The 24,863-nt window shown below is 44.7% G+C and overlaps 1 protein-coding gene across 2 annotated transcripts in view; it reads left to right on the plus strand.

The window, feature by feature from the left end:
- Positions 1–11,831: 11,831 nt before the first annotated feature.
- Positions 11,832–24,863, plus strand: part of ZNF709 (zinc finger protein 709) — a 16,922-nt gene continuing 3,890 nt past the window's right edge. The window contains exon 1 of one of the 2 annotated variants that reach the window (XM_026449148.2): positions 11,832–12,147. In XM_026449148.2, coding sequence (XP_026304933.1) covers positions 12,043–12,147 — 105 coding nt within the window. In that variant the 5' untranslated portion in view covers positions 11,832–12,042. The remainder of the gene's footprint in view (positions 12,148–24,863) is intronic. The other variant, XM_023188733.3, reaches the window with a different exon arrangement.

The raw sequence follows: 24,863 nt of genomic DNA on the forward strand, positions 1-24,863 counted from the left end.
GGGAAAAAGAGAAAAACCCCGTCAAAAAAAAAAAAAAAAAAAAAAAACCACAAAACAAAACAAAAAAAAGCTTGTCAAATAGAGAAAAAATGTGAGTACCCTTTAGTGGAGAGCAGAGGCCTTAGGCCAGTGACTCCAAACTAAGGCCAACCTTGAGCCTGTAAAGGGAGGTCACCGAAGGCCCGTTTAGTTCTTCCTGGTGAGACTCTTTCCTAGGGGATCCGTAGGCAGATGCAGTTGGGGGTGGGATCTGATGCCCTTTCTGTGGTTGTGATTGTTATTGCCCTGGGGCTGTTTCTAGACACCGTCAAATAAAATCCAGGTTTAGGTAAGAAGTGATTTTATTTGAATGCAGTATTGTAGCGACAGGAGGAAAACACCAAGTATAATATTTGCAAGCATCTCCAAGGTTAGGTCAAGTTTTCTTTCATTGGGAGGAGCAAGCTAGATTAGTAATAAAGTGGGAGAGAGAGGGCAGGATGGAGGAGGACAAAATCAGATGCTAGATTAGAGAATATTTGATCCTGAGGTCGGCCTGTTCTTAGGAGGGGTCATAAAGGCGGGTTGTGGTGCTTGCTCAGGCTACTGAAGGTGGGTCGAAGTTCAGGGCCTGGAAGAAGGAAAGAAACGTAACCAAAGTGTGGGTTCACAGATATTTTGTTTCAATTGATCAGTGAAGATAAAACTGTTCAGCTAATTGTTCATGAAGCAAAGAATGGGAATTTGGAGAGTCTTGTGTCTGGCCTTATACATAGGTACACAGGGACGTCATCTAAGTTGTAATGGGAACGGTGTTATTTTGTAGTAGCCTGCTTCTCTAGATCACAGAAGATGGTGGTAGTGGTGGGGTTTCCTTTACCAGGAGTACAGAACTTAGGTAAAATTCAGCATGGTCAGCAGTTTGGTTTTCCAGAGTTGATTTAGTCAGAGAGTAATTTGTGCAAAATGAGAACATCTGTAAGAGTCAGACACCTTTGGGTTCTGTCTGCTAAAGAAAAGCTTTATGAATTTAAGAGTTTCTTTGCGGCTGGGTGTGGTGGCTCATGCCTGTAATCCCAGCACTTTGGGAGGCCGAGAGGGGTGGATCACCTGAGGTCGGGAGTTTGAGACCAGCCTGGCCAGCATGATGAAACCCCGTCTCTACTAAAAATACAAAAAATTAGCAAGGCATGGTAGCAGGTGCCTGTAATCCCAGCTACTGGGGAGGCTAAGGCAGGAGAATCGCTTGACCCTGGGAGGTGGAGGTTGCTGTGAGCCAAAATTGCATCATTGCACTCTATCTAGCCTGGACAACAAGAGCAAAGCTCTGTCTAAAAAAAAAAAAAAAAAAAAAAAATGTGGAAGCTGTAAGGAATGTGCAAGCTCCTTGTGGGGAGTAAGCAAGAGCTTGATCTTTGAGCTAAAGTGTTTACTGGGGCAAGGCATTACCCAATCAGGTATATCTCTTGGAGTTCTGAGCCACTCGGGCAGAGCAGCTTCACACTCATTTTCTTTACAGAATCTTGCTGCCATATAATTACAGTTTGCTGAAGCATTTAAGAGTTTTATTCCATGATTTGAGTGTAAGAGTTTTATTGTCTTGGTTGAAAATCTGGTTGGATTGAGTCATAAGGTCTGAAGAAGCAAAGAGAATTCTGGAAATAAAATACTTATGCTTAGTTTAAATAATAATATAGGCCAGGCGCAGTGGCTCACGCCTGTAATCCCAGCACTTTGGGAGGCTGAGGCTGGTGGATCACGAGGTCAGGAGTTTGAGACCAGCCTGGCCAATATAGAGAAACCCCATCTTTACTAAAAATACAAAAAATTAGCTGGGCGTGGTGGCAGGCACCTGTAATCCCAGCTACTCGGGAGTCTGAGGCAGGAGAATCACTTGATCCTGGGAGGCGGGGTTGCAGTGAGCCGAGATCGCACCACTGCACTGCAGCCTGGGTGACAGTGCGATTTGAAAATCAAATTTTCAAAGACCAACAAACTAAAAATCCTACAGACTCATACAGGGAATAAAATTACAAAGTGCTAAAGGAAACTGGAGTTAAAGTGCTGCAATATTCAACAGAAAAAGGAATCCAAAGGAAAGAAACACAAGCATCGAATCAGCTCAGATAAGCAGCCTGCTTCTCCACAATTCAGAAGAAACACCAGCATCCAGAAGGTTAAACACATACCAAAGCTTGGAGTCCACACCCTCTCCCTGTTGGGGTATAGTCCCTAGAGTGGAATAGTCCCTGGTGACAGCGAGCAGGGACACCTGAGCAGCCACAGGAGTGAACTCTGGGAGCAGAGAATGCCCCTTCCTACCGTTCTCGTGACGAAATTGTCAGCTGGATTCAGATGAAGGTTCTGACACAAATGAACTCCCAAAGTCATTAACACTCATGTCCAGGAGACAGAACTTGTAACGTTTACAGACTTTTTCAATATGGAAAAATTACACCACAAGTGTACCCTATATTGTGAAAGCAAAACTCAAACCTAATGTCTAAAAGTAGACCCAAAGAAACTACAATTACAACCCTCCTGGTTCCCCTAAAACTGCATGTGCTCTGTAGCTTCTCTCTGTATAAAGAGCTCCTTCCTTGGTGGGTGTGAGCAAGTAGGACACCTCCGGGGAAGTCAGGAAGACCCATCTGGGCTTTCAGTGACCTCCCTTTACAGGCTCAAGAGTGGTCTTAGCTTGGAGTCACTAGCCTCTGGTTGCTGCTCCCCAGTCATGTGGCTTTCAACCACTATTGATGTTTATTTTTTTGAGACAGGGTCTTCCTCTGTCACCCAGGCTGTAGCGCAGTGGTGAGATCATAGTTCACTGCAGCCTCGACCTCCGGGGTTTGGGCTTAAGTGAGCCTCCCACCTCAGCCCCCTGAGTAGCTGGGACTACAAGCGCAGGCCATCATGCAGTTTATTTTTGTATTTTTAGTAGAGACGGGGATTTTACTATGTTGGCCAGGTTGGTCTTGAACTCCTGACCTCAAATGATCCACCCACCTCGGCCTCCCAAAGTGCTGGGATTACAGGTGTGAGCCACCACGCCCAGCTGCAAAACGAGAACTTTTAAAGTTGCTTTTCTGGTAAAAGTTAAAGCAGAGGGGACTTTCCTTATCATGTTGGCTAAAACTGGCCTGTTAGGGATTTGACCATCATCTCTCTCTCTCCTGATAACTTGTAAGGTCATATAAACAACTTAGTTTCAGCTTGGTGGCGAGGACCGTCCTTGTGGGTAACTCATTTTGGTTTGGTCTGTTGGGTCTAGTGCAGGAGCTCAGTCCAAACCAATGGCTTCCTACAAATTGTATTTAACAGGACGAATAAAAATATTGTGAACTGGGGAGGGAAAGCTTTATTTGGAATGAACGAAGGAATTGGCAAATTTAGGGATTTCCAGCCAGTCTTTGGAAGAGCTAGGCTGGAAAAGGGGGTCGTGGATTTGAGATCCTGTTTTCACACGTTTGTAAAATTAAGGGGCAAACTGGTCCCCCTGGGAAAAAGAAGAGACTGGGGACCCCACGGACCACCGCTCCTCCCACGCACGAACCTCACACCGGAGCCGGGATTCCTTCTCTCCCATGACCCTCCCGTGATCCCCGCACAATCTTGGAAGACGCGGGGCTAAGGGCGCAGAGATGCTCACAGAGGGCTCCGGGGCTGGGGCCGCAGTAGCCACGCAGGGAGAGGACAGGACGCCCGGAATCCTGGCTGCTGGCCCAGCAGAACTGCGCCAGGGGAACTCGGGTCCACAGACCCAGCAGTGGCCGAGGGCAGGCCCGGTTCCCGCCACAGCCGGTTCCGGCCAGCCCCTCCTCAGGTTTCGGGATCCCAGGCCCCGCACATTCACCATTTCCCGGCTTCCGCTGTGTCCCCACGCCTTAACTACGACTCCCGCTGCCATTGCGGGTCCCAGAGCGACAGAGGCTGCCGCAGAGCCACCTAGCGACCTCTAAGGCAGGAGAGACAAGAACCAGAAAGCGCGCAACCGTATCCACGCGTCTTTGTATAGGGCGGCCCCACCCACGGCTCCGGTGGCGTCTCCGATTGGACAGTTTGTGAGGTTCCACCCCCTGTTGCCTGAGTGACATCTCAACTGGAGGTCAGGTAGCTGAGCGATCCCGCTTCCGCTTTTGTCCCCGAACCTGCCTGACAGAGACATTTGCATTTTACCAGAACTTTATATGCTAGATATAAAAGCCCTTAGGCCAGACACTGGAGTTTACCTGAAGAACCTTCTGAATGGGGACATAGGTGTGCGCGCAGGGGATGCCAGACAGTTTCCAGATAAAGCGAATCCTTTGATGAGCAACTCTTTGAGGAGTAAATCCACAGCAAAAGTGCCCTGGAGGCAAGGCCATACTGGATCAGGAGAGTCAGATATTCTCCAGAGGACAGTGGCTCGGCATCATGCTGCCAGGACACTCAGAACTGTGACCCTGTAGGTTCACAGAGACCAGGCAATGTTTACATTTTTAATTTTAAATTTTGTTGTGGGTACATAGTAGGTGTATATATTTATGGATTACATGAGATATTTTGATATAAGCTTGCAATGCGTAATAATCACATCATGGTAAATGGGAATCCATCAACTCAAGCGTTCATCCTTTGTGTTACAAACAGCCGATTATACTCTTAATTATTTAAAATGTGCAACCAAATTATTTTTTACTATAATCACCCTGTTATGCTAGCAAATACCAGGTCTCATTCATTCTATTTTTTGTGGCCATTGACCGTCCTCACTTCCTCTTCCTCCCACCCCCGCACCTTTCCAGCCTCTGGTAACCATCCTTCTACTATCTCCATGAGTTTAATTGTTTTAATTTTTCCTCCGCAAAATAAGTGAGAACATGTGAAATTTGTCTTTCTGTGCCTGGCTTATTTCACTTAATGTAATGACCTCCAATTCCATCCAAATTGTTGCAAATGACAGGATCTCATTCTTTTTTATGGCTGAATAGTACTCCATTGTGTATTTGGAACATGTTTTTTTAATCCATTCATCTGTTGAGGGATACTTAGGTTTCTTCCAAATCTTGGCGATTGTGAATAATGCCGCAATAAACATAGGAGTGCAGATATCTCTTCAATACACGGATTTCTTTCTTTGGGGTATTTACCTAAAAGTGGGGTTGCTGGATCAAATGACAGCTCTATTATTTTTGTGTGGAACCTCCAAACTGTTCTCCATAGTGGTTGTACTAATTTACGTTCCCCCCCAACGGTGTACAAAGGTTCCCTTTTCTCCACATCCTCTCCAGCATTTGTTACTGCCTGACTTTTGGATAAAAGCCATTTTAACAGGGGTGAGATGATATCTCATTGTATAATAGTTTTGATTTGCATTTCTCTGATGATCAATGATGTTGGCCTTTTCATATAACTGTTTGCCATTTGCATGCCTTCTTTTGAGAAATGTCTTTTCAGATCTTTTGCCCATTTTTAATCCGATTATTAGATTTTTTTCTACAGATTTTTTTGGAGCTCCTTATATATTCTGGGGTTGTTTTTTTTTTTAATTTTGTTTTTGTTTTTGTTTTTTTTTGAGATGGAGTTTCCCTATTGTTGCCCAGGCTGGAGTGCAATGGTGCAATCTCAGCTCACCACAACCTCCGCCTCATGGGTTCAAGCAATTCTCCTGCTTCAGCCTCCGGAGTAGCTGGAATTGCAGGCATGTGCCACCACACCCAGCTAATTTTGTATTTTTAGTAGAGACAGGGTTTCTCCATGTTGCTCAGGCTGGTCTCAAACTCCTGACCACGTGATCCTCCTGCCTCAGCCTCCCAAAGTGCTGGGATTACAGGTGTGAGCCACTGCGTCTGGCCTATATTCTGGTTACTAATTCCTTGTCAGATGGGTAGTCTGCAAATATTCTCCCATTCTGTAGCTTGTCTTTTCACTTTGTTGTACAGAAGCTCTTTACTTAATATGACCCCTTTATCTATTTTTGCTTTGGTTGCCCATGCTTGTAGGGTATTACTCAAGAAATCTTTGCCCACTCCAATGTTCTGGAGAATTTTCCTATATTTTCTTTTAGTAGTTTCATAGTTTAAGGTCTTAGATTTGAGTCTGTAACTGATCTTGATTTGCTTTTTGTATATGGTGAAAGAGAGGGGTCTGTTTCATTATTTTGCGTATGGATATCCAGTTTTCCCAGTCTCTTTACTGAAAAGACTGTCCTTTTCCCAATGTATGTTCTTGGCACTTTTGTCAAAAATGAGTTCACCATAGATGTATGGATTTATTTCTGGCTTCTCTGTTCTGTTCCACTGATCTTTGTGTCTGTTTTTATTCCAGTACTATGCCATTATGGTTACTGTAGCTCTAAAGTTAGATAATATGATTTATAGTCATATTTAAATAATTTAAAGTCAGGTAATATGATTCCTCCAGTTTTGTACTTTTTGCTTAGGATAGCTTGGCTATTCTGGGTCTTCTTTGGTTCCACATACATCTTAGGATAGTTTTTTCTATTTCTGTGAAGAGTGTCATTGGTATTTTGATTGGGATTGCATTAAATCTCTAGATTTCTTTAGTTAGTGTGGACATTTTAACAATAGTGATTCTTCTGATGCATGAACATGAGTATCTTTTCATTTTTTGTGTCCTCTTCAATTTCTTGCATCAATGTCTTATAGCTTTCATTGTAGATATCTTTCACTTATTTGGGTAATTTAATTCCTAGGTATTTAATTTTATTTGTAGCTATTATAAATGGGATTACTTTAATGACTTCTTTTTAAAATTGTTTGCTGTTGGCATATAGAAATGCTACTGATTTTTGTATGTTGATTTTGTATCCTGGAACTTTACTAAATTGGGTTATCAGTTCTAATAGTTTTTTGGTGGAGTCTTTTTTATTTTTATTTTTTGAGACAGAGTCTCTGTTGCCCAGGCTGGAGTGCAGTAGTACGATCTCGGCTCACTGCAACCCCGCCTCCTGGGTTCAAGCGATTCTTCTGCCTCAGCCTCCGGAGTAGCTGGGAGTACAGGTGCACGTCACCATGCCCAGCTAATTTTTGTATTTTTAGTAGAGATGAGGTTTCACCATATTGTCCAGGCTGGTCTCAAACTCCTGACCTTGTGATCCGCCTGCACTGGCCTACCAAAGTGCTGGTTGGTGGAGTCTTTAGTTTTTTCCAGATATAGGATTATATCATTTGCAAACAAGGATAATTTGCTTTCTTCCTTTCCAATTTGGATGCCCTTTATTTCTTTCTTTTGTCTGATTGCTCCAGCTAGTATTATGTTGACTAACAGTGGCAAAGTGGGCATCCTTGTTGTATTCTCGATCTTAAAGGAAAGGCTTTCAGTTTTTGCCTATCCAGTATGATACTAGCTATGGGTCTGTCATATATGGTGTTTTCTTTTTTGAGACAGAGTCTTGCTCTGTCTCCCAGGCTGGAGTGCAGTGGTGCGATCTCGGCTACTGCAAGCTCTGCCTCCTGGGTTCACACCATTCTCCTGCCTCAGCGTCCTGAGTAGCTGGGACTACAGGCGCCCATCACCACACCCCGCTAATTTTTTGTATTTTTAGTAGAGACAGCATTGCACTATGTTAGCCGGGATAGTCTCGAACTCCTGACCTCAAATGATCCACCCACCTCGGCCTCCCAAAGTGCTGGGATTACAGGCATGAACCACCACACCTGGCCCATATATGGGTTTTATTATGTTGAGGCATGTTCCTTCTGTACTCAGTTTTTTGAGGGTTTTTATCATGAAGAGATGTTGAATTTTATCGAATGCTTTTTGAGCATCCATTGAAATGATCGTATGGTTTTTGTCCTTCATTCTGTTGATATGATGTCTCACATTAATTGATTTGCATATGTTGGACCAATCCTGCACCCTGGGATAAATCCCACTTGGTCACAATACATTATATTTTTAATGTGTTGTTGAATTCAGTTTGCTAGCATTTTGCTGAGGATTTTTGCATCAACATTCATCAGTGATATTGGCCTATAGTTTTCTTTTTTTGGTGTGTCTTTGTCTGGTTTTGGCATCAGGGTAATAGCGGCCTTGTAGATTGAGTTTGGAAGTATTCTCTACTCCTATATCTGGGTGCTCCAGTGTTGGGTGCAAATATATTTACAATTTTTATATGCTCTTGCTGAATTGACCTGTTTATTATTATGTAGTAACCTTCTTTGAGAGACCAGGCAGTGGTTTGTTTTTTTTTTTTTTCAAAAAAGCAAAACAAAAAGAACTGTGGCCCTTGTGTACAAACACAGACATTTAAAGTGACCTCATCCTATCCATTTTAACTTTTACTGTTGATGCTCTTGAGGCTTCCACACATCCCTTTCCCACCTCTACTCATCGAGGCACTTTCGAAAAGGAATCACTATAACACCTGAGCACTTGACTTTGATGTGGAGTTTGAACCCTACAACCCTAGCCTGGGCACTGGGCTCTTCTCAAACCAACCACATGTATACTTTACATTGGAAGGAAATTGATTTTGTATCAGTATATATATGGAAGAAAATTTTGCAAATCATATCTGTGTGTGTGTGTGTGTGTGTGTGTATTCCATTGTATGGATAGGCCACATTTAGTTGATTCATTCATTCCTTGATGGACAATTGGGTTGGTTCCACCTTGGCTGAGGTGGGCGGATCACGTATGGTCAGTAGTTCAAGACCAGCCTGGCCAACATGGTGAAACCTGGTCTCTACTAAAAATACAAAAATTAGCCAGAGCAGTGACAGGAACCTGTAGTCCCAGCTACTCAGGAGGCTGAGGCAGGAGAATCGCTTGAACCCAGGAGGCAGAGGTTGCAGTGAGCCAAGATTTTGCCACTGCACTTCAGCTTGGGCAACAGGGTGAGAGTCTGTCTCAAAAAAGAAGTGAAAATCAATTGGGAAGAGATCTAGGAATTTAACGAAGGTATAGTGTAGACTGTAGGCCTACTGGTTTTGGAGAGATAGCTGGAGAATAAGATTTTTTGGGCCAGGCATGGTGGCTCATGCCTGCAATCCCAGCACTTTGGGAGGCTGAGGCAGGTGGGTCACCTGAGGTCAGGAGTTCAAGTCCAGCCTGGCCAACATGGTGAAACCCCATCTCTATTAAGAATACAAAAAAATTAGCCGGGCATGGTGGCAGGTGCCGGTAATCCCAGCTACTTGGGAAGCTGAGCCAGGGGAATCACTTGTACTTGGGAGGCGGAGGTTGCAGTGAGCCGAGACCCTGCCATTGTACTCCAGCCTGGGTAACAAGAGTGAAACTCTGTCTCAAAAAAAAAAAAAAGATTTTCTTGGGGGAGGGAGAGGAGATCTGCAAAATGCCAAACACGGATTTAAAAAATTATTTCTTTAAACTGGGCATGCTAGTGCACACCTGTAGACCCACTTACTTGGGAGGCTGAAGCAGTCCAGCCTGGGTAACATAACAGGACTACATCTTTTTTTTTTTTTTTTTTTGAGACCAAGTCTCGCTCTGTCACCCAGGCTGGAGTGCAGTGGCATGATCTTGGCTCACTGCAAACTCCGCCTCCCGGGTTCATGCCATTCTCTTGCTCAGCCTCCTGAGTAGCTGGGACTACAGGCGCCCGCCACCACGCCCGGCTAATTTTTTGCATTTTCGGTAGAGATGGGGTTTCACCGTATTAGCCAGGATGGTCTCGATCTCCTGACCTCGTGATCTGCCCACCTTGGCCTCCCAAAGTCCTGGGATTACAGGTGTGAGCCACCATGCCCGGCCCAGGACTACATCTTAAAAACAAAAGCAAAAAACAGAGAAATGAATAGAGTCTGAGAAATATGCAGAACACTATTTAGTTCACCAATATGTGTGTAATAGAATTTCCCAAAGGAGAGGAGAAGAGTTTAACAGCTCTTCAACTATTAAAGACAGAATTACCATGTAACCCATCGATTCCACTCCTAAGTGTATTCCCAAGAGAAATGAAATCATATGTCTACAGAAAAACTTGTATGTTTATAGCAACCTTATTAATAACAGCTAAAAGGTGGAAACAAACCAAATGCCTATTAATGGATGAATGGATAAACAAAATGGGCTATATCCATACGATGAAATATTGTTTCACTGTAAACAACAAATGAAGTATTGATACAAACTTCAATGTAAATGTCCCTTGAAACAGTTATGCTAAGTGAATGAAGTTAATCACAAAGAACACAAGTATATGATTCCATTCCAAGTCTAGAATGGGAAAGCTATATAGCAACCCAAAGTAAATTAATGGTTGCTTATGACAGAGGCTTGGAGGAGGAAGATGAGAAGATAGGACAGTGACAAAGGCTACAGGGGTTTCCTTTTTTTTTTCCTTCCTTCCTTCTTTCCTTCTTTCCTTCCTTCCTTCCTTCCTTCCTTCCTTCCTTCTTTCCTTCCTTCCTTCCTTTCCTCTTTCCCTCCTTCCCTCCTTCCTTCTGACAGAGTCTCACTCTGTCACCCAGGCTGGAATGCAGGATCACAGTTCACTGTAGCCTTGGCCTCCTGGGTTCAAAGGATCCTCAGGCCTCAGCCTCTCCAGTAGCTGGGACTACAGGTGTGCACCACCATGCCCTGCTAATTTTTAAAAATTTTGTTAGAGATGCGGGGGAGGGGGGGGTCTGACTGTGTTGCCCAGGCTGGTCTCAAACTCCTGGGCTCAAGCAGCCCTCCCACCTCAATTTCCTAAAGTGCTGGAACTACAGGTGTGAGCCATCATGCTCAGCCCACTAGTAGTTTTGATCCAGTATCTTAAGTATATTGAGTTTCCTGGTACATGCCAAATTTACATAACCTTTTACGGTTTTTAAAATAATCTCAGTCAAAATAAGAATTAATTGCCTTATGGATATCATAGCCGTTTACATTTCAAAGTTTTCTAGGGGCTGGGTGCGGTGCTTCACGCCTGTAATCCTAACACTTTGGGAGGCTGAGGACAGCAGATCACTTGAGTCCAGGAGTTCAAGATCAGCCTGGGCAAAATAGTGAGACCCTGTTTCTACAAAATAAAAATAAAAAGAAAGAAATTAGTCAAGCATGGTGGCACGCGCCTGAGGTTCCAGCTACTCAGGTGGCTGAGGTGGGAGGATTGCTTGAGCCCAGAAGGTCGAGGCTGCAGTGAGCTCTGATTGCACCACTGCATTCCAGCCTGAGGGACAAAGGGGTCCTGTCTCAAAAACAACCACAAACCAAACAAACATAAAGGACCCACAAAAGTTCTCTAGGGACACAGTCAAAAACTGGTCCGAAATAAATATCCTTCCAGTGTTCAGTTTTACTGAACACATCTCATGGCTTTGGGTTGAACTGAAAAGAATTCCTCACCGGGCATGGTGGTTCACGCCTGTAATCCCTTCACTTTGGGAAGCCAAGGAGGATCGCCTGAGCCCAGGAGTTTGAGACTAGCCTGTGCAACATAGTGAGACCCGCCCCCCCACCGCCATCTCTACCAGAAAAAAAAAAAAAAAGAGGAACTCCTTCTCTCAGACTAAGGCTGTGGGGTCCAAACTTCCCACTAGAACAAAGTGTGGCGGGGGAGGGAAGGGGTGGGTGATGCCCTAAACCCTGTCAGTTGTCAAAGATTAAAACGTAGTCAGACTCTTTGTTAGGTATGATGAGGTCACTCTAAGTGTCTGTATTTGTAAACAAGAGTTAGAAACCCATGAATGACCTCACAGCCTTATGCTAAGTCTGGGAGCATCTGACCCTCCCGCTCCAGTCTGGCATGGCCCCGGGCGCCCTTTTTGCTGTGGACAAAGAGCCTCTCTTTATCTGGAAACTGAGCCTGGAATTTCCTGCGCTGTGCACGCTTGTGTCTCTGCGCTCAGAAGGAGCTGCAGGCAGACACCAGTGCCCGACCCCGGGTACGTTAACAAATTCTGCTTAGATGCAAATATCCGTGTCAGGGGAACAGATTCCTGACCCCGGACGAATGCCGGTTGCTTAGAGACGCGGCTTCCCGATAAGCTGTCACTCAGGCAAGAAAGGCGGGTCCAAGAGTGCAACGTCCAATCAGGGGCGCCGCCTGGAAGGCGGGCGGAGGGGACGCTGCGCAAACGGCCAGGACGTCTCTACGAGCCGCTGCGCTCCGCTATGGGGTCTCCTCACCCCAAAAGGGCCTCTCGGGTGGTGGTGGGAGCTGTGCTGGCCGCGGGAGAAGTGGACAGGACACCAAGACAACCCAGAGTCTGGGAAATGGTGAGTGTGCGGGGCTGAGCGTCTTGAGATGGGGGAGAGGGGCGGGTTGGAACCGGCCGGATCTGGCTGTGGTGGGACCCAGGCCTCCCCGCCGTTGTCTCCCGGGTCTGTGGACCCGAGTCCCCTTGGCGCAGCTCGGCCCTCGGTCTCTTTGGCCGCAGGGTGGGGCTGGGCCAGCAGCCGGGACCCCGTGCGTCCTGTCCAGTCCCTGCGCGGCGACTGCGGCCCCAGCTCGGAGCCCTCTCCGGGCAGCTCCGAGCCGGCAGTCCCGCGTCTCCCCAGATTGTGCGGGGGCACGGGAGGGTCATGGGGGGAATCCTGCCTGGGTCGTGGGGTTGGTGCGTGGGAGGAGCAGTGTTGTGTGGGGTCCTCAGGCCCTCTTTTCTTCCCAAGGGAGGACTCGTTTCTCAAGGTTTCCAAGTGTATGGGAAGCCAGATCTCAAATCCACGACCCTGTCTTCAAGCCTGGTTCTTCCCAGAGCTGGGAATAAATCCCTAAATTTCTAGATCCCTTTCAAATGCCGGTGTCTTTTCTCCAGTTCACAACGTCGTTATTAACTGTCTTCTGTGGGGCATTTCAACCAGACGCAGTACTTTAATTATCCTTTTTGTACAGAGGAATGGATGGTTCTTTTTAAAAGATTTAATGTATGCTTTGGGTATTTACATGAGAGGAAGACGTGGAGAAGGACCTGAAGCTACCTCGTGTAAAATGCTTGTGCCTCTCTTGCCAGTATCTCTCCTGGGACCTAACATCCTATGGGAACTCCTTTGGGTTGAGTCTCCTTTTTGGAAACTTTTCTGGGCGATCTGTCCTTTCCAGCGCAGCACTTCCCCTCGCTGGGCTTTTCACCTTGAAAAGATTTACTCACTTAATTGGTTCTCAAAAAATGTAAAATATATATAATTAGGAGACCTATAGCCTAGCCAACATGGCGAAACCCTGTCTCTACTAAAAATACAAAAAATTAGCCGGGCATGGTAGTGGAAGTCTGTAATCCTGGCTACTCAGGAGGCTGAGGCAGGAGAATCGCTTGAACCCAGGAGGCAAAGTTTGCAGTTGAACAGAGATTGCGCCACTGCACTATAGTCTGGGCGACAGAGTGAGACTCTGTCTCAAAAAAAAAAAAAAAAAAAAAAAGTAAAATAAACATTTAGAGTGGATATAAAATATTTCCAAAGAGGAAGGAAAGAGAGATTTCAGAAAATAGTAAAATACCAAGCCGGGAGCGGTGTAAGCTCACGCCTGTAATCCTAGCACTTTGGGAGACTGAGTCAGGATCGCTTGAGCTCAGGAGTTCAAGACCAGGTGACATAGAGAGACCTCGTCTCTACTAGAAATAAAACAACAACAACAAAAATAGCTGTGCGTAATGACCTGCACTTGTAGCCCCAGCTACTTGAGAGGCTGAGGCAGGAGGTTTGCTTGAGTCGGGGAGGTTGAGGCTGCCTTGAGCCTTGATTGTGTCAATGCACTCCAGGCTGAGCAAAGTCTCACACCTTGTTTCAAAAACAGCAAATAATAATAATAATAAAATATCCCAGTATTATATTGCATTTATTAAACATTTTGTTTCTCTTTTTTTCTTCTGAGCATGTGTAGCAAGTTCCTCAGGTCTGTTCTTTCCTTTTGGGTGATTTCACATGGAATTCCATTCTGGGCTCAAGTCATCCACCTGCCTCAGCCTCCCCTTTGATTTCTTCAAACACTGGGTTTGTCTCATTTAAATATCAGTAGTGGTCCAGGTCACTTGACTGGAGAGCAAAGAGGACTGGAGGACTGAGGTCAGTGACTCCAAGCTCTGAGGCCAACCCTTGGGTCTGCCAAGTGATGTAATTGAAGGCCCAGTTGTTTCTTCCTAGGGAGCCTCCCCTGCAGGTGTCCTATCTGCTCATACCTACTGTGGAAGGAGCCCTTTGTTTTTGTTTTTTGAGATGGAGTCTCGCTCTGCCGCCAGGCTGGAGTGCAGTGGCGCAATCTCGGGTCACTGCAACCTCTGCCTCCTGGGTTCAAGAGATTCTTCTGCCTCAGCCTCCCAAGTAGCTGGGACTACAGGCGCCCGCCACAACACCCGGCTCATTTTTTTTTTTTTTTGTATTTTTCGTAGAGATGGGATTTCACTACGTTGGCCAGGATGGTCTCGATTTCTTGACTTGGTGATCCACATGCCTCGGCCTCCTAAAGTGCTGGGATTACAGGCATGAGCCAACACGCCTGGCCTAAAGGAGCCCTTTATACTGAGAGAAGCTGCTGAGCACTGGAAAACTGGGGGTCTGAATGCACATTAGGGGATTGGCTGAATCGAGTGATGCCCTTCCTGAGGGCATACTTGTGGTTTCCTTGGGCCTCTTTTTAAACATTAGGTTTGAGTTTTGCATCTGTTGTGTAGGTGCACTCAGTGTAATTTTTCTATAGTGAGAAAGTCTGTAAAGTCCAGGAGATCTGCCTCCTGGACACAGGATGAATGAATTGGGGAGTTCATTTGGGTCAGAACCTTAATCTCAGTCCAGTTGAGAGTTTCCTCATGACAATTGAAGGGGCGATTTCACTGTCACCTGGGGTGAGGGAGTGTGTGGAGCTCCCAGAGTTCATTCCTTTGGCTCCTCAGGTGCCCCTGCCCTCTGTCACCAAGGACTGTCTCACACTAAGGGTTGTTGCCCAACAGCAAGAATGTGGGCCCCAAGCTTGTGTATGTGTTTAGCGTTCTGAGTGTGGGTTTTCCTTCTGAATTGTGGGGAAGCAGGCTGCTAGTCTGAGCTGACTTGAGAGAGAGAGGGAGAAGGAGAGAGAGAGAGAGAGTGTGTGTGTGTGTGTGTGTTTTAGAGATGGGTTCTCACTTTGTTGGCCAGGCTGATCTCAAACTGCTGGCCTCAAACAGTCCTCCCACCTTGGCCTCCCAAAGTGCTGGGATTACAGGTGTGGTTTTCCTTCCTTTTCTTTTTTCTTTTCTTTTCTTTCTTTCTTCCTTTTTTTTTTTTGTCAGAGTCTTGCTCTGTCACCCAGACTAGAGTGCAGTGGTGTGATCATAGCTAACTAACCTTGAATACCTTTCTTGGCTCAAACAATCCTCCTACCTCAGCTTCCCAAGTACCTAGGACTACAGGTGTGCACTGTCATACATGGCTAATTTGTAAATGTTTTGTAGATCCTCACTGTTGTCCAGGCTAGTATTTTTTTTTCCTTTGGATTCCTTTATTTGCTGACTATTACAGCAGCTGAATTCTAGTTTCTGTTAACACTTTTTTTTTTTTTTGTTTTTTTTTGAGAGAGAGTCTTGCTCTGTCGCCCAGGCTGGAGTGGAGTGCAGTGGCATGATCTCGGCTCACTGCAAGCTCCACCTCCCAGGTTGATGCCATTCTCCTGCCTCAGCCTCCCGAGTAGCTGGGAATACAGGCACCCGCCATCTCGCCTGGCTAGTTTTTTGTATTTTTTAGTAGAGACGGGGTTTCACCATGTAGGCCAGGATGGTCTCGATCTCCTGACCTCGTGATCTGCCTGTCTCGGCCTCCCAAAGTGCTGGGATTACAGGCTTAAGCCACCGTGCCCAGCCTGTTAACACTTTTTAATGTTATTCCATATGTGTGTTAAATTTTGTTTCTTGGGTTTGAAAATATAAGTCGATTGAAAGGTATGATGCAACTAAGGCAAGACAATTCTGAAACCAGGCTGGGTGTGGTGGCTCACGCCTCTAATTTCAGCACTTTGGGAGGCCGAGGCAGGGGGATCACTTGAGGTCAGAAGTTCAAGACCAGCCTGGCCAACTTGGTGAAACCCTGTCTCTACTAAAAATACAAAAATTAACCAGACATGTAATTTTTGGTGGGCGCCTGTAATCCCAGCTACTTAGGAGGCTGAGGCAGGAGAATCGCTTGAATCCCGGGTTGTGGGGGAGGTTACGGTGAACCGAGATTGTGCACTGCACTCCAGCCTGGGCAACAGAGTAAGACCCCATCTCTTAAAAAAAAAAGAAAGAAAATTCTGGAACCAAACAGAATATTTGTTTCTTTTAGGCAAGAGAACCTCAAGATAAGAGATGGATGTATTTACATTCTCAGGTACATTTTTCATTTTTAGATTGGTTTTTGTATGTGCATGTCATAGAGTACTTTGAAAATTTTTTTTTTTTGAGACAAAGTCTTGTTCTGTTGCCCAGGCTGGAGTGCAGTGGCATGATCTCGGCTCACTGCAACCTCCGCCTCCTGGGTTCAGGGTTCATGCCATTCTCCTGCCTCAGCCTCTTGAGTAGCTGGCACTACAGGTTCCTGCCACTATGCCCAGCTAATTTTTTTGCATTTTTTGTAGAGATTGGGTTTCACCGTGTTAGCCAGGATGGTCTTGATCGCTTGACCTCATGATCTGCCTACATCGGCCTCCCAAAGTGCTGGGATTACAGGCATGAACCACCGCGCCTGGCCAGAGTATTTTGAAATTTAAAAGAGGCCAGGCATTGTGGCTCATGCCTGTAATCCCAGTACTTAGGGAGGCTGAGGCAGGTGGATTGCTTGAGCCGAGGAGTTTGAGACTAGTGTGGGCAACATGGTGAAACCCTGTCTCTACAGAAAAAAAAAAAAAAAAAATTAGCCGGGTGTGGTAATTTTAGCTGGGTCTAGTCCCAGCTACTCAGGAGGCTGAGATGGGAGGATCCCTTGAACCTGGGAGGCAAAGGTGGCAGTGAGTCAAAATTGAGTCACTGTGCTTCATTCAGCCTGGGTGACAGATTAAAACCCTGTCTCAAAAAAAAAGAATACAAAAAACAAACAAACAAGAAAACCTCAAAGTCCATATGATTTCTATTGCAAATGAATTTCCACTTGAATTAAAAGGAAAATGCAATTGAACTTTTTTTTTTTTTTTTTTTTTTTTGAGATTGAGTCTCAGTCTCTCGCCCAGGCTGGAGTGCAGTGGTGTGATCTTGGCTCACTGCAAGCTCCGCCTCCGGGTTCAGGCCATTCTCCTACCTCAGCCTTCTGAGTAGCTGGGACTGCAGGCGCCCGCCACCACGCCCGGCTAATTTTTTGTATTTTTAGTAGAGACGGGATTTCACCATGTTAGGCAGGATGGTCTTGATCTCCTGACCTCATGATCCGCCAGCCTTGACCTCCCAAAGTGCTGGGATTACAGGCATAAGCCATCGCGCCCGGCCTAAACTTCTTTATTTGGTAGAATAACTACTCAAAGCTTATATATATATATATTTGAAAATCCTAATATACTTAAGATAAAATGCTAATGCATTATAATATGCTACTCATTCCCAGTAACACCTCCCAGTGTGAGATGGTAGGACACATAGTAATGCACCTTGTCATTATAGTTAGAAAGAGATTTGAACATTTTGCACTTTTGTGACTGTCAGTGTTTAAAGTATTAATTTTTTTTTTTTTTTTAGACAGGGTCTCACTTTGTTGTCCTAGTGGCACAATCATAACTCACTGCAGCCCTGAACTCCTTTCACCTCTGCCTCCCAAGTAACTAGAATTACAGACATGAGCCACCATGCCCAGCTAATTATATATATTCTTTTTTGTAGAGACAGGGTCTCACTCTCGACCAGATTGGTCTTGAGTTCCTGGCTTCAAGCAATCCTCCCAACTTGGCTTTCCAAAATTCCTTAATATGAGCCACCACGCCCAGCTGGATTCAGTCTTTTTTTTTTTTTTTGAGACGGAGTCTCACTCTGTCACCAGGCTGGAGTGCAGTAGCACGATCTCAGCTTACTGCAATCTCTGCCTCCCAGGTTCAAGCAATTCCCCTGCCTCAGCCTCCCAAGTAACTGGGACTACAGGCATGCACTACCATGTCCAGCTAATTTTTTTGTATTTTAGTAGACATGAAGTTTCACCATGTTGGTCAGGAGGGTTTAATTTCCTGATCTCGTGATCCACCTGCTTTGGCCTCCCAAAGTGCTGGGATTACAGGCATGAGCCATTGCGCCAAGCCTGGATTAAGTCTTAGAATTATTTCATACATAGAAAATTTTAAATCAAAATTTAAAAAGCAAAAGTAAGTTTATTAAAAATGAAGATTATTAAGTAGTAAAATATGGCTTATTTAAATTTAGCTTTTTTTTTTTCTTTTCCGAGATGGAGTCTCTCTCTGTCGCCCAGGCTGGAGTGCAGTGGCACGATCTCGACTCACTGCAACCTCCATCTCCTGGGTTCACGCCATTTTCCTGCCTCAGCCTCCTGAGTAGCTGGGACTACAAGTGCCCGCCACCACGCCCGGTTAATTTTTTGTATTTTTAGTAGAGACGGGGTTTCACCGTGTTAGCCAGGATGGTCTTGATCTCCTGACCTCGTGATCCACCTGCCTTGGCCTCCCGAAGTGCTGGGATTACAGGTGTGAGCCACCGTGCCCGGCCTTAGCTGTTTATTTTAAAGAAATCATGCATGTGGAAGTTTGAAAAACATCTACAATAGTTGAGTGTAATTTGAAAAGACTCACTGCCAGCATATCCTGGTCCACTCCAAGCCCGGGCACTTGCTCTCACCACCCCCAAATACTCACTTTTGATAATTTTTTATTTTTTTTGAGATGGGGTCTTGCTCTGTTGCCCAGGCTGGAGTACAATGACGTGATGATAGCTTTTTGCAGCCTCAACCTCCTGGGCTCAAGTGATCTTCCCACCTCAGCCTCTTGAGTAGCTGGGACTACAGGTGTATCCTGCCACTCCCAGCTAATTTTTAAATTTTTTGTAGAGATAGAGTCTTAGTATGTTGCCCAGGCTAGTCTTGAACTCCTGGCCTGGGCTCAGGCAATCCTTCTGCGTCAGCCTGTCAAAGCACTGGTGTTATAGGTATAAAGCACTGTGCCTGGCCTTTCAATAATTTCTTAAGCATACTGTGAGTGTTTCTTTTTATAAAAACAAGCAATTTCAACTGCATGTTTTTCATACTCTTGTTGGTTCTGTGATGAGTAGTTGGACTCCACATGTTTTGATTTTGGCTTTGGACATCATAAGCCTCACCCTTCTCTCTTCTCCTCATGTTGCACACCTGGGCAAGCTGAAAAAGTCTGGGAGCAGGAAATTCAAACCACAGAAGCTCCTGCCGTTGAGCAGGAACTCTCTTGTAGCCCCACCCCCAAACTACAATAAAAACCCAGGCCAGGAGGCTTTCTTTGCTCTCTGAAGCTATGTCATACCTGCTTGACCAGCCTGCCCTGCTTTCCCCAGGACCTCAGTGATCACAGTAATGATCACTAAGTCTTTCATACCCTTTTGGTATCTGTTTTCCACACTGTTATTAGTGTCAACATTGGAACAACATAGGAATTGGTACCATGAACATAGTGTTCAGACATTGACCGTCACCCCATGGGTCTGTTGCACTGAATTGCTACCTGCTCTGTTGCTTGATGGCCAGCATGCACTTTCAGCTGCTGCTTTCTGGGAAGCTAGTACTTTGAGTTGTGCTACTCTGTGTTGCATGTTGAGCCCTGCCAAGTCTGGGTTCTATGTTTAGCCAACTGGAGTTGGCAGTTTTGATAATTCCTTGGCTTTTAGGAAGAGGAATATGAGATTGGGATACTCCTTAAAGTGGTCCTGGGTAGTGTTTCTTGGCCTAGACTTATCTGTGTGTTTTGGAGTGAAGCTGTGACTGCTGCTGACCTGACATACAAGGTGCTCATGGGAAAGACTACCTGCCAGAGCAGTCATTTTGGAAAAAGAGAGAAAAGAGAGAGGGAAAGGCAGCTGTTAGGTGGTGGGCCGAGTCCGCACTCCTAATAGCACAGGTCTCACAAGGATCCTTAAGTGCTGCTGCTGTTGCTCTATTGCAGCAAGGATGCTGACCCTCGGGATTATAGGGCACACTCATGGTTCCTTTGCAGCATTGCAAAGGGTTCATTCAAAGCCAGCTTAAGGCCCAGATCCTTAAACTCTGTAAAGCAGCCATGAGGGACAGGCCCCTAAGCCTGATGATAGTGATTTGTGGCTCTCTGGAGGGAAAAGAATACCCCTCCCCTGTAGAGAGGATTTTGCTGTCAAAATATACCCAGGGACAAAAACAAAAACAAAACAAACATGTTTGGAAGGAAAGGAACAAAAGAAAAAATGCTGAGAAAGAGGTCCACAGTTTGACCCAATTGGAAATTCCAAATAGACTGAAGGAATTTAGACAACAAAAAAGATAAAAGAGCCTCTATATCATAGGCTGTGTATTAATTTTAACATCTTATGTAATGTATTAGTCGACACACTATGGGATTAGCCAATATGAGGGCTCAAATTATGGTTATATCTGGGAGACCCACTAAAATTTAAGCAGGGTATCCCCTGATAATCTTAAGGGAGTTACTGAATATAAAATGGAGGACAAATAAGTATTTCTCATCTTAGCCATCATAACTGTGCCTAAATTCCCCATGTTCATGGCACCCAGTGTCCTAAAATATCCCAGAGTGAACAGGTAAATTCTAAACCAGTGAGGCATAAGTGAAATTTAAATTAAATGTAAATGAAATCTTTGGCACTTACAAATTGGCTTGACAGAATGAGACCCTATGGAACTTACTCCCTAGTTAAATTAGTTACGATGGCTCAGTATAAATTGAACAGGGCCTTGAAGGATTGAAAAATATTATATAAAACCTATTTAGTGAGGAAGTGATTGCTTCTCATTTTAACAGTACAGTTTGGCCTTTCTTAAACTTGCAAAGAATGAATGGCAACCCACAATGGATTACCACAACCTGAATGCTGTGGTTGCACTCATTAAGCCCCTATACCAATACCCAACATGGAAATTACTGACACCATCCAACTGATCTCACAGATTTCACCATCTCACAGATTTGTATATGTCTGTTCTGTTTCTCACCATCTCACAGATTTGTATATGTATGTTCTGTTTCTCACCATCTCACTGATTTGTTTATGTCTGTTCTGTTTAGTGCTTATTTCAGCAGCCACTTAGCTGTAGTTTGCAGTTTTACCTCTGCAGGCTGATTATACACCTTTACCTAGTTTCCCAAGGGAACCTCAACAGCCTTGCCATCGCACAGTCTTTGCATGCAAAATCTGAACTGCATCCACCTTTCTCCAGGAGCACAGGTATGACATTACATTAATGACAGCCTTGTCTGAGGACATTGTTTTGACATTCATTCAGGATACATAAATACTGAAAAAAAAAAATAGAGCTTACAAAAAGTCCATTTCTCCACATATAAAATAAGAGAACTTTATGTTTTGGTTAAATTCCCAAAAACTATTTGGTAAAAGGAGGGCCGCTCCATCCCTGACACTACTATGAAATAGCTATTGTCCCTCTGACTACCCACAGCATCTTCTAGGTTCTTTTGATGTTCTGGAGGCAACATAGTCCTTGTTTATAAATTTTACTTAAGCCCATTTATGCTGTTACTTGCAAATTGGCCCACCTTAAATGGGTACCCCTACCACAAAAGGCTATGGAGTCTTTTTCATTCTCTTAACACAGAGCTTTCATAGAGGAGGAGCTTTTTCATTTTAATGAAGTCAAACTTACTGATTTATTTTGTATGGATTTTGCTTATATCTAAAAATTTATCACCAAACCCAGGGTCACCTAGGTTTTCTTCTTTGTTAACTTTTAGGTATCCTATAGCTTTACTTTTTTTTTTTTTTTTTTAGGTCTCCAAGTTTTCCCCCGGTTACCCCGCCCGAGGGCAGGTTGGGCTTACTGCAGCCTCAACCTCCTGAGTGCAAGCACTCCTCCCACTTCAGCCTCCTGAGTATGGGACTACAAGCGTGTACCACCACACCTGGCTAATTTTTGTAGTTTTTGTAGAGATCGGTTCCCACTTAGTTGCCCAGGCTGGTCTCAAACTCCTGACTTCAAGGTGTCCTCCTGCCATGGCCTCCCAGAGTGCTGGGATTACAGGCATGAGCCACTGCTCCTGGCCTAGATTTTACATTTAGATCTATGATCCATTTTGAGCCAGTTTTTGTTTAAAGTGTAACATCTGTTTCTAGATTCATGTTTTTTTCATTGTGTTTTGCATGTGGATGTTCAGTTTTTCCAACACTGTTGACAAAGGCTATCTTTTTTCATTGAATTGCCATTGGTCATTTGTTGAAAATCAGATGACTCATTGAGTCTATACTACACCAATGTGAGTCTGTAAGAAAGCAATTGACTTGTGTGTGTGTGTGTGTGTATATATTCTTTTTTTTTTTTTTTGAGACGGAGTCTGGCTCTGTCACCCAGGCTGGAGTGCAGTGGCTTGATCTCGGCTTACTTCAAGCTCCGCCTCCCGGGTTCACGCCATTCTCCTGCCCCAGCCTCCCCAGTAGCTGGGACTACAGGCGCCCGCCACCACGCCCGGCTAATTTTTTGTGTCTTTAGTAGAGACAGGGTTTCACCATGTTAGCCAGGATGGTCTCGATCTCCTGACCTCCTGATCCGCCCGCCTCAGCCTCCCAAAGTGCTGGGATTACAGGCGTGAGCCACCGCGCCCAGCCTGACTTTTGTATATTAAGATTATATCCTTCAACCTGGCTATGCTTCCTTTCCCCCTAGTTTGAGGAGTTTGTTGTGGATTCTTTGAGATTTTATTTTATTTTTATTTTTTATTTTTTTTTGAGATGGAGTCTCGCTTTGTCACCCAGGCTGGAGTGCAGTGGCACGATCTCGGCTCACTGCAAGCTCCACCTCCCAGGTTCACGCCATTCTCCTGCCTCAGCCTCCAAGTAGCTGGGACTACAGGCGCACACCACCACGCCTGGCTAATTTTTTGTATCTTTAGTAGAGACGGGGTTTCACCGTGTTAGCCAGGATGGTCTCGATCTCCTCACCTCGTGATCCACCTGCCTCAGCCTCCCAAAGTGCTGGGATTACAGGCGTGAGCCACTACACCCAGCTAGATTCTTTTTTTATAGGCAGAATCTCACTCTGTTGCCCAGGCTGGAGTACAGTGCTGCGATCTCGGCTCACTGCAACCTCCGCATCCCGGGTTCAAGCGATTCTCCTGCTTCAGCCTCCCAAGTAGCTGGGATTACAGGTGTGAGCCACCGCGCCCAGCCCTGTTCATTTATTTTTACTTTGCATACTAGTTCATTTATATTGCACGTATGTCAGATATTTTTCTGCTGCTTTGTGGTTTGTCTTTTAACTTTCTTGATTTTAATATATTTGAAGTTTTCAGTCTTGTCCTTTATGGCTTGCTCTTACATAAGAAAATTCTCCCTACTCTTGCATTTAAAAAAAATTGCCTGTGACTTTTGAAAGAGTTTTAATTATATTCTTCACATTTAAATCTACATTAAATTGATTATTATCTATGGAATAGAGCTAATGCAATGCTTTTTCCAATTAGATAACAGTTTGTCTCTTCTACATGTATTAAAGTGTTAGTGATCTCTTCCATTCTCCTACAATGCTTGCTCTATCATTAATCAATTTTCCTTATAAATGCCAGTCCATTGAAGATACTTTCCCCCTCCCTTGTTCTATTTATCTCTTTGCGTGTCATGCTGTTAGGAGGGTTATAGTTTGAAGATCCCTGATACATACTAGGCAAGTATTTATGTTGCCCTTCAAAAGACTTTACCCATTGTTTGACATTTATTGTTCCTCTTAGGTTTGGAAAAGTAGTTTTTCTTGACTCCTAATAAGTCTGTTTTAGGGATTTGTAGAATTTTATAAAGATATCATTTGGGAGCAGTGGCATCTTGTTGACATTGAGTTTGTTCTAAGAACATGTACCAACTTTCACCTTAATTTAATTCTCCTTTGACTTTACCCAATAACATTTTTTAAAATTGGGATTGTTAAATATCCTTCATTAGCCTTATTTAGTCATAGTTGGTGTGGAGGAAAGCAGATGCAAGCCTTTAAATGTTCTTTCCTCATGTAATCACATGGAATGGGCTCAATTCCCCAAGCAACAAGTTGTGATATTATATATTGTCTGCTAGGGAAGCTCATTAGAGACCCAGTGCTCACAGTGCTTTTGGGGGGCTGATCAAGTAGGCATCCTCCTGGCATGTGAAAAAGTCCAGACTCTAAGAAGGAAAAAAGGAGTTCAGTATATACTCTATTGATTCCATAAACCATTTAGGCGCACTAAGCCACTCTTTTTTTTTTTTTTTTTTAGAGACTCGCTCTCTCCCCTAGGCTGGAGTGCAGTGGCATGATCTCGGCTCACTGCAAGCTCCACCTCCCGGGTTCACGCCATTCTCCTGCCTCAGCCTCCCGAATAGCTGGGACTACAGGTGCCTGCCACCACGCCCAGCTATTTTTTTGTATTTTTATTAGAGACAGGGTTTGACTGTGTTAGCCAGGATGGTCTCAATCTCCTGACCTCGTCTGTAATGCCAGCACTTTGGGAGGCCGAGGTGGGTGGATCACGAGGTCAGGAGATTGAGACCATCCTGGCTAACACGGTGAAACCCCGTCTCTACTAAATATACAAAAAATTAGCCGGGCATAGTGGCGGGTGCCTGTAGTCCCAGCTACTGGGGAGGTTGAGGCAGGAGAATGCTGTGAACCCGGGAGGTGGAGGTTGCAGTGAGCCGAGATGGCGCCACTGCACTCCAGCCTGGGCGACAGAGCAAGACTCCATCTCACACACACACCCAAAAATCTTGTACAGATTTGACCATGTGTTTCATGGGATGCTGAGTGATATAGTACATGATAAGGCAGGAGATAAAAAGTATTTTTCTTACAAGGAATTGTTCGTCTTAAACTGGAAAATACTTGTTTTATTTCTTTTTTTTTTTTTTTTTTTT

The sequence above is a fragment of the Piliocolobus tephrosceles genome, chromosome 21 (assembly GCF_002776525.5).
Source record: "Piliocolobus tephrosceles isolate RC106 chromosome 21, ASM277652v3, whole genome shotgun sequence".
NCBI lineage: Eukaryota > Metazoa > Chordata > Mammalia > Primates > Cercopithecidae > Piliocolobus > Piliocolobus tephrosceles.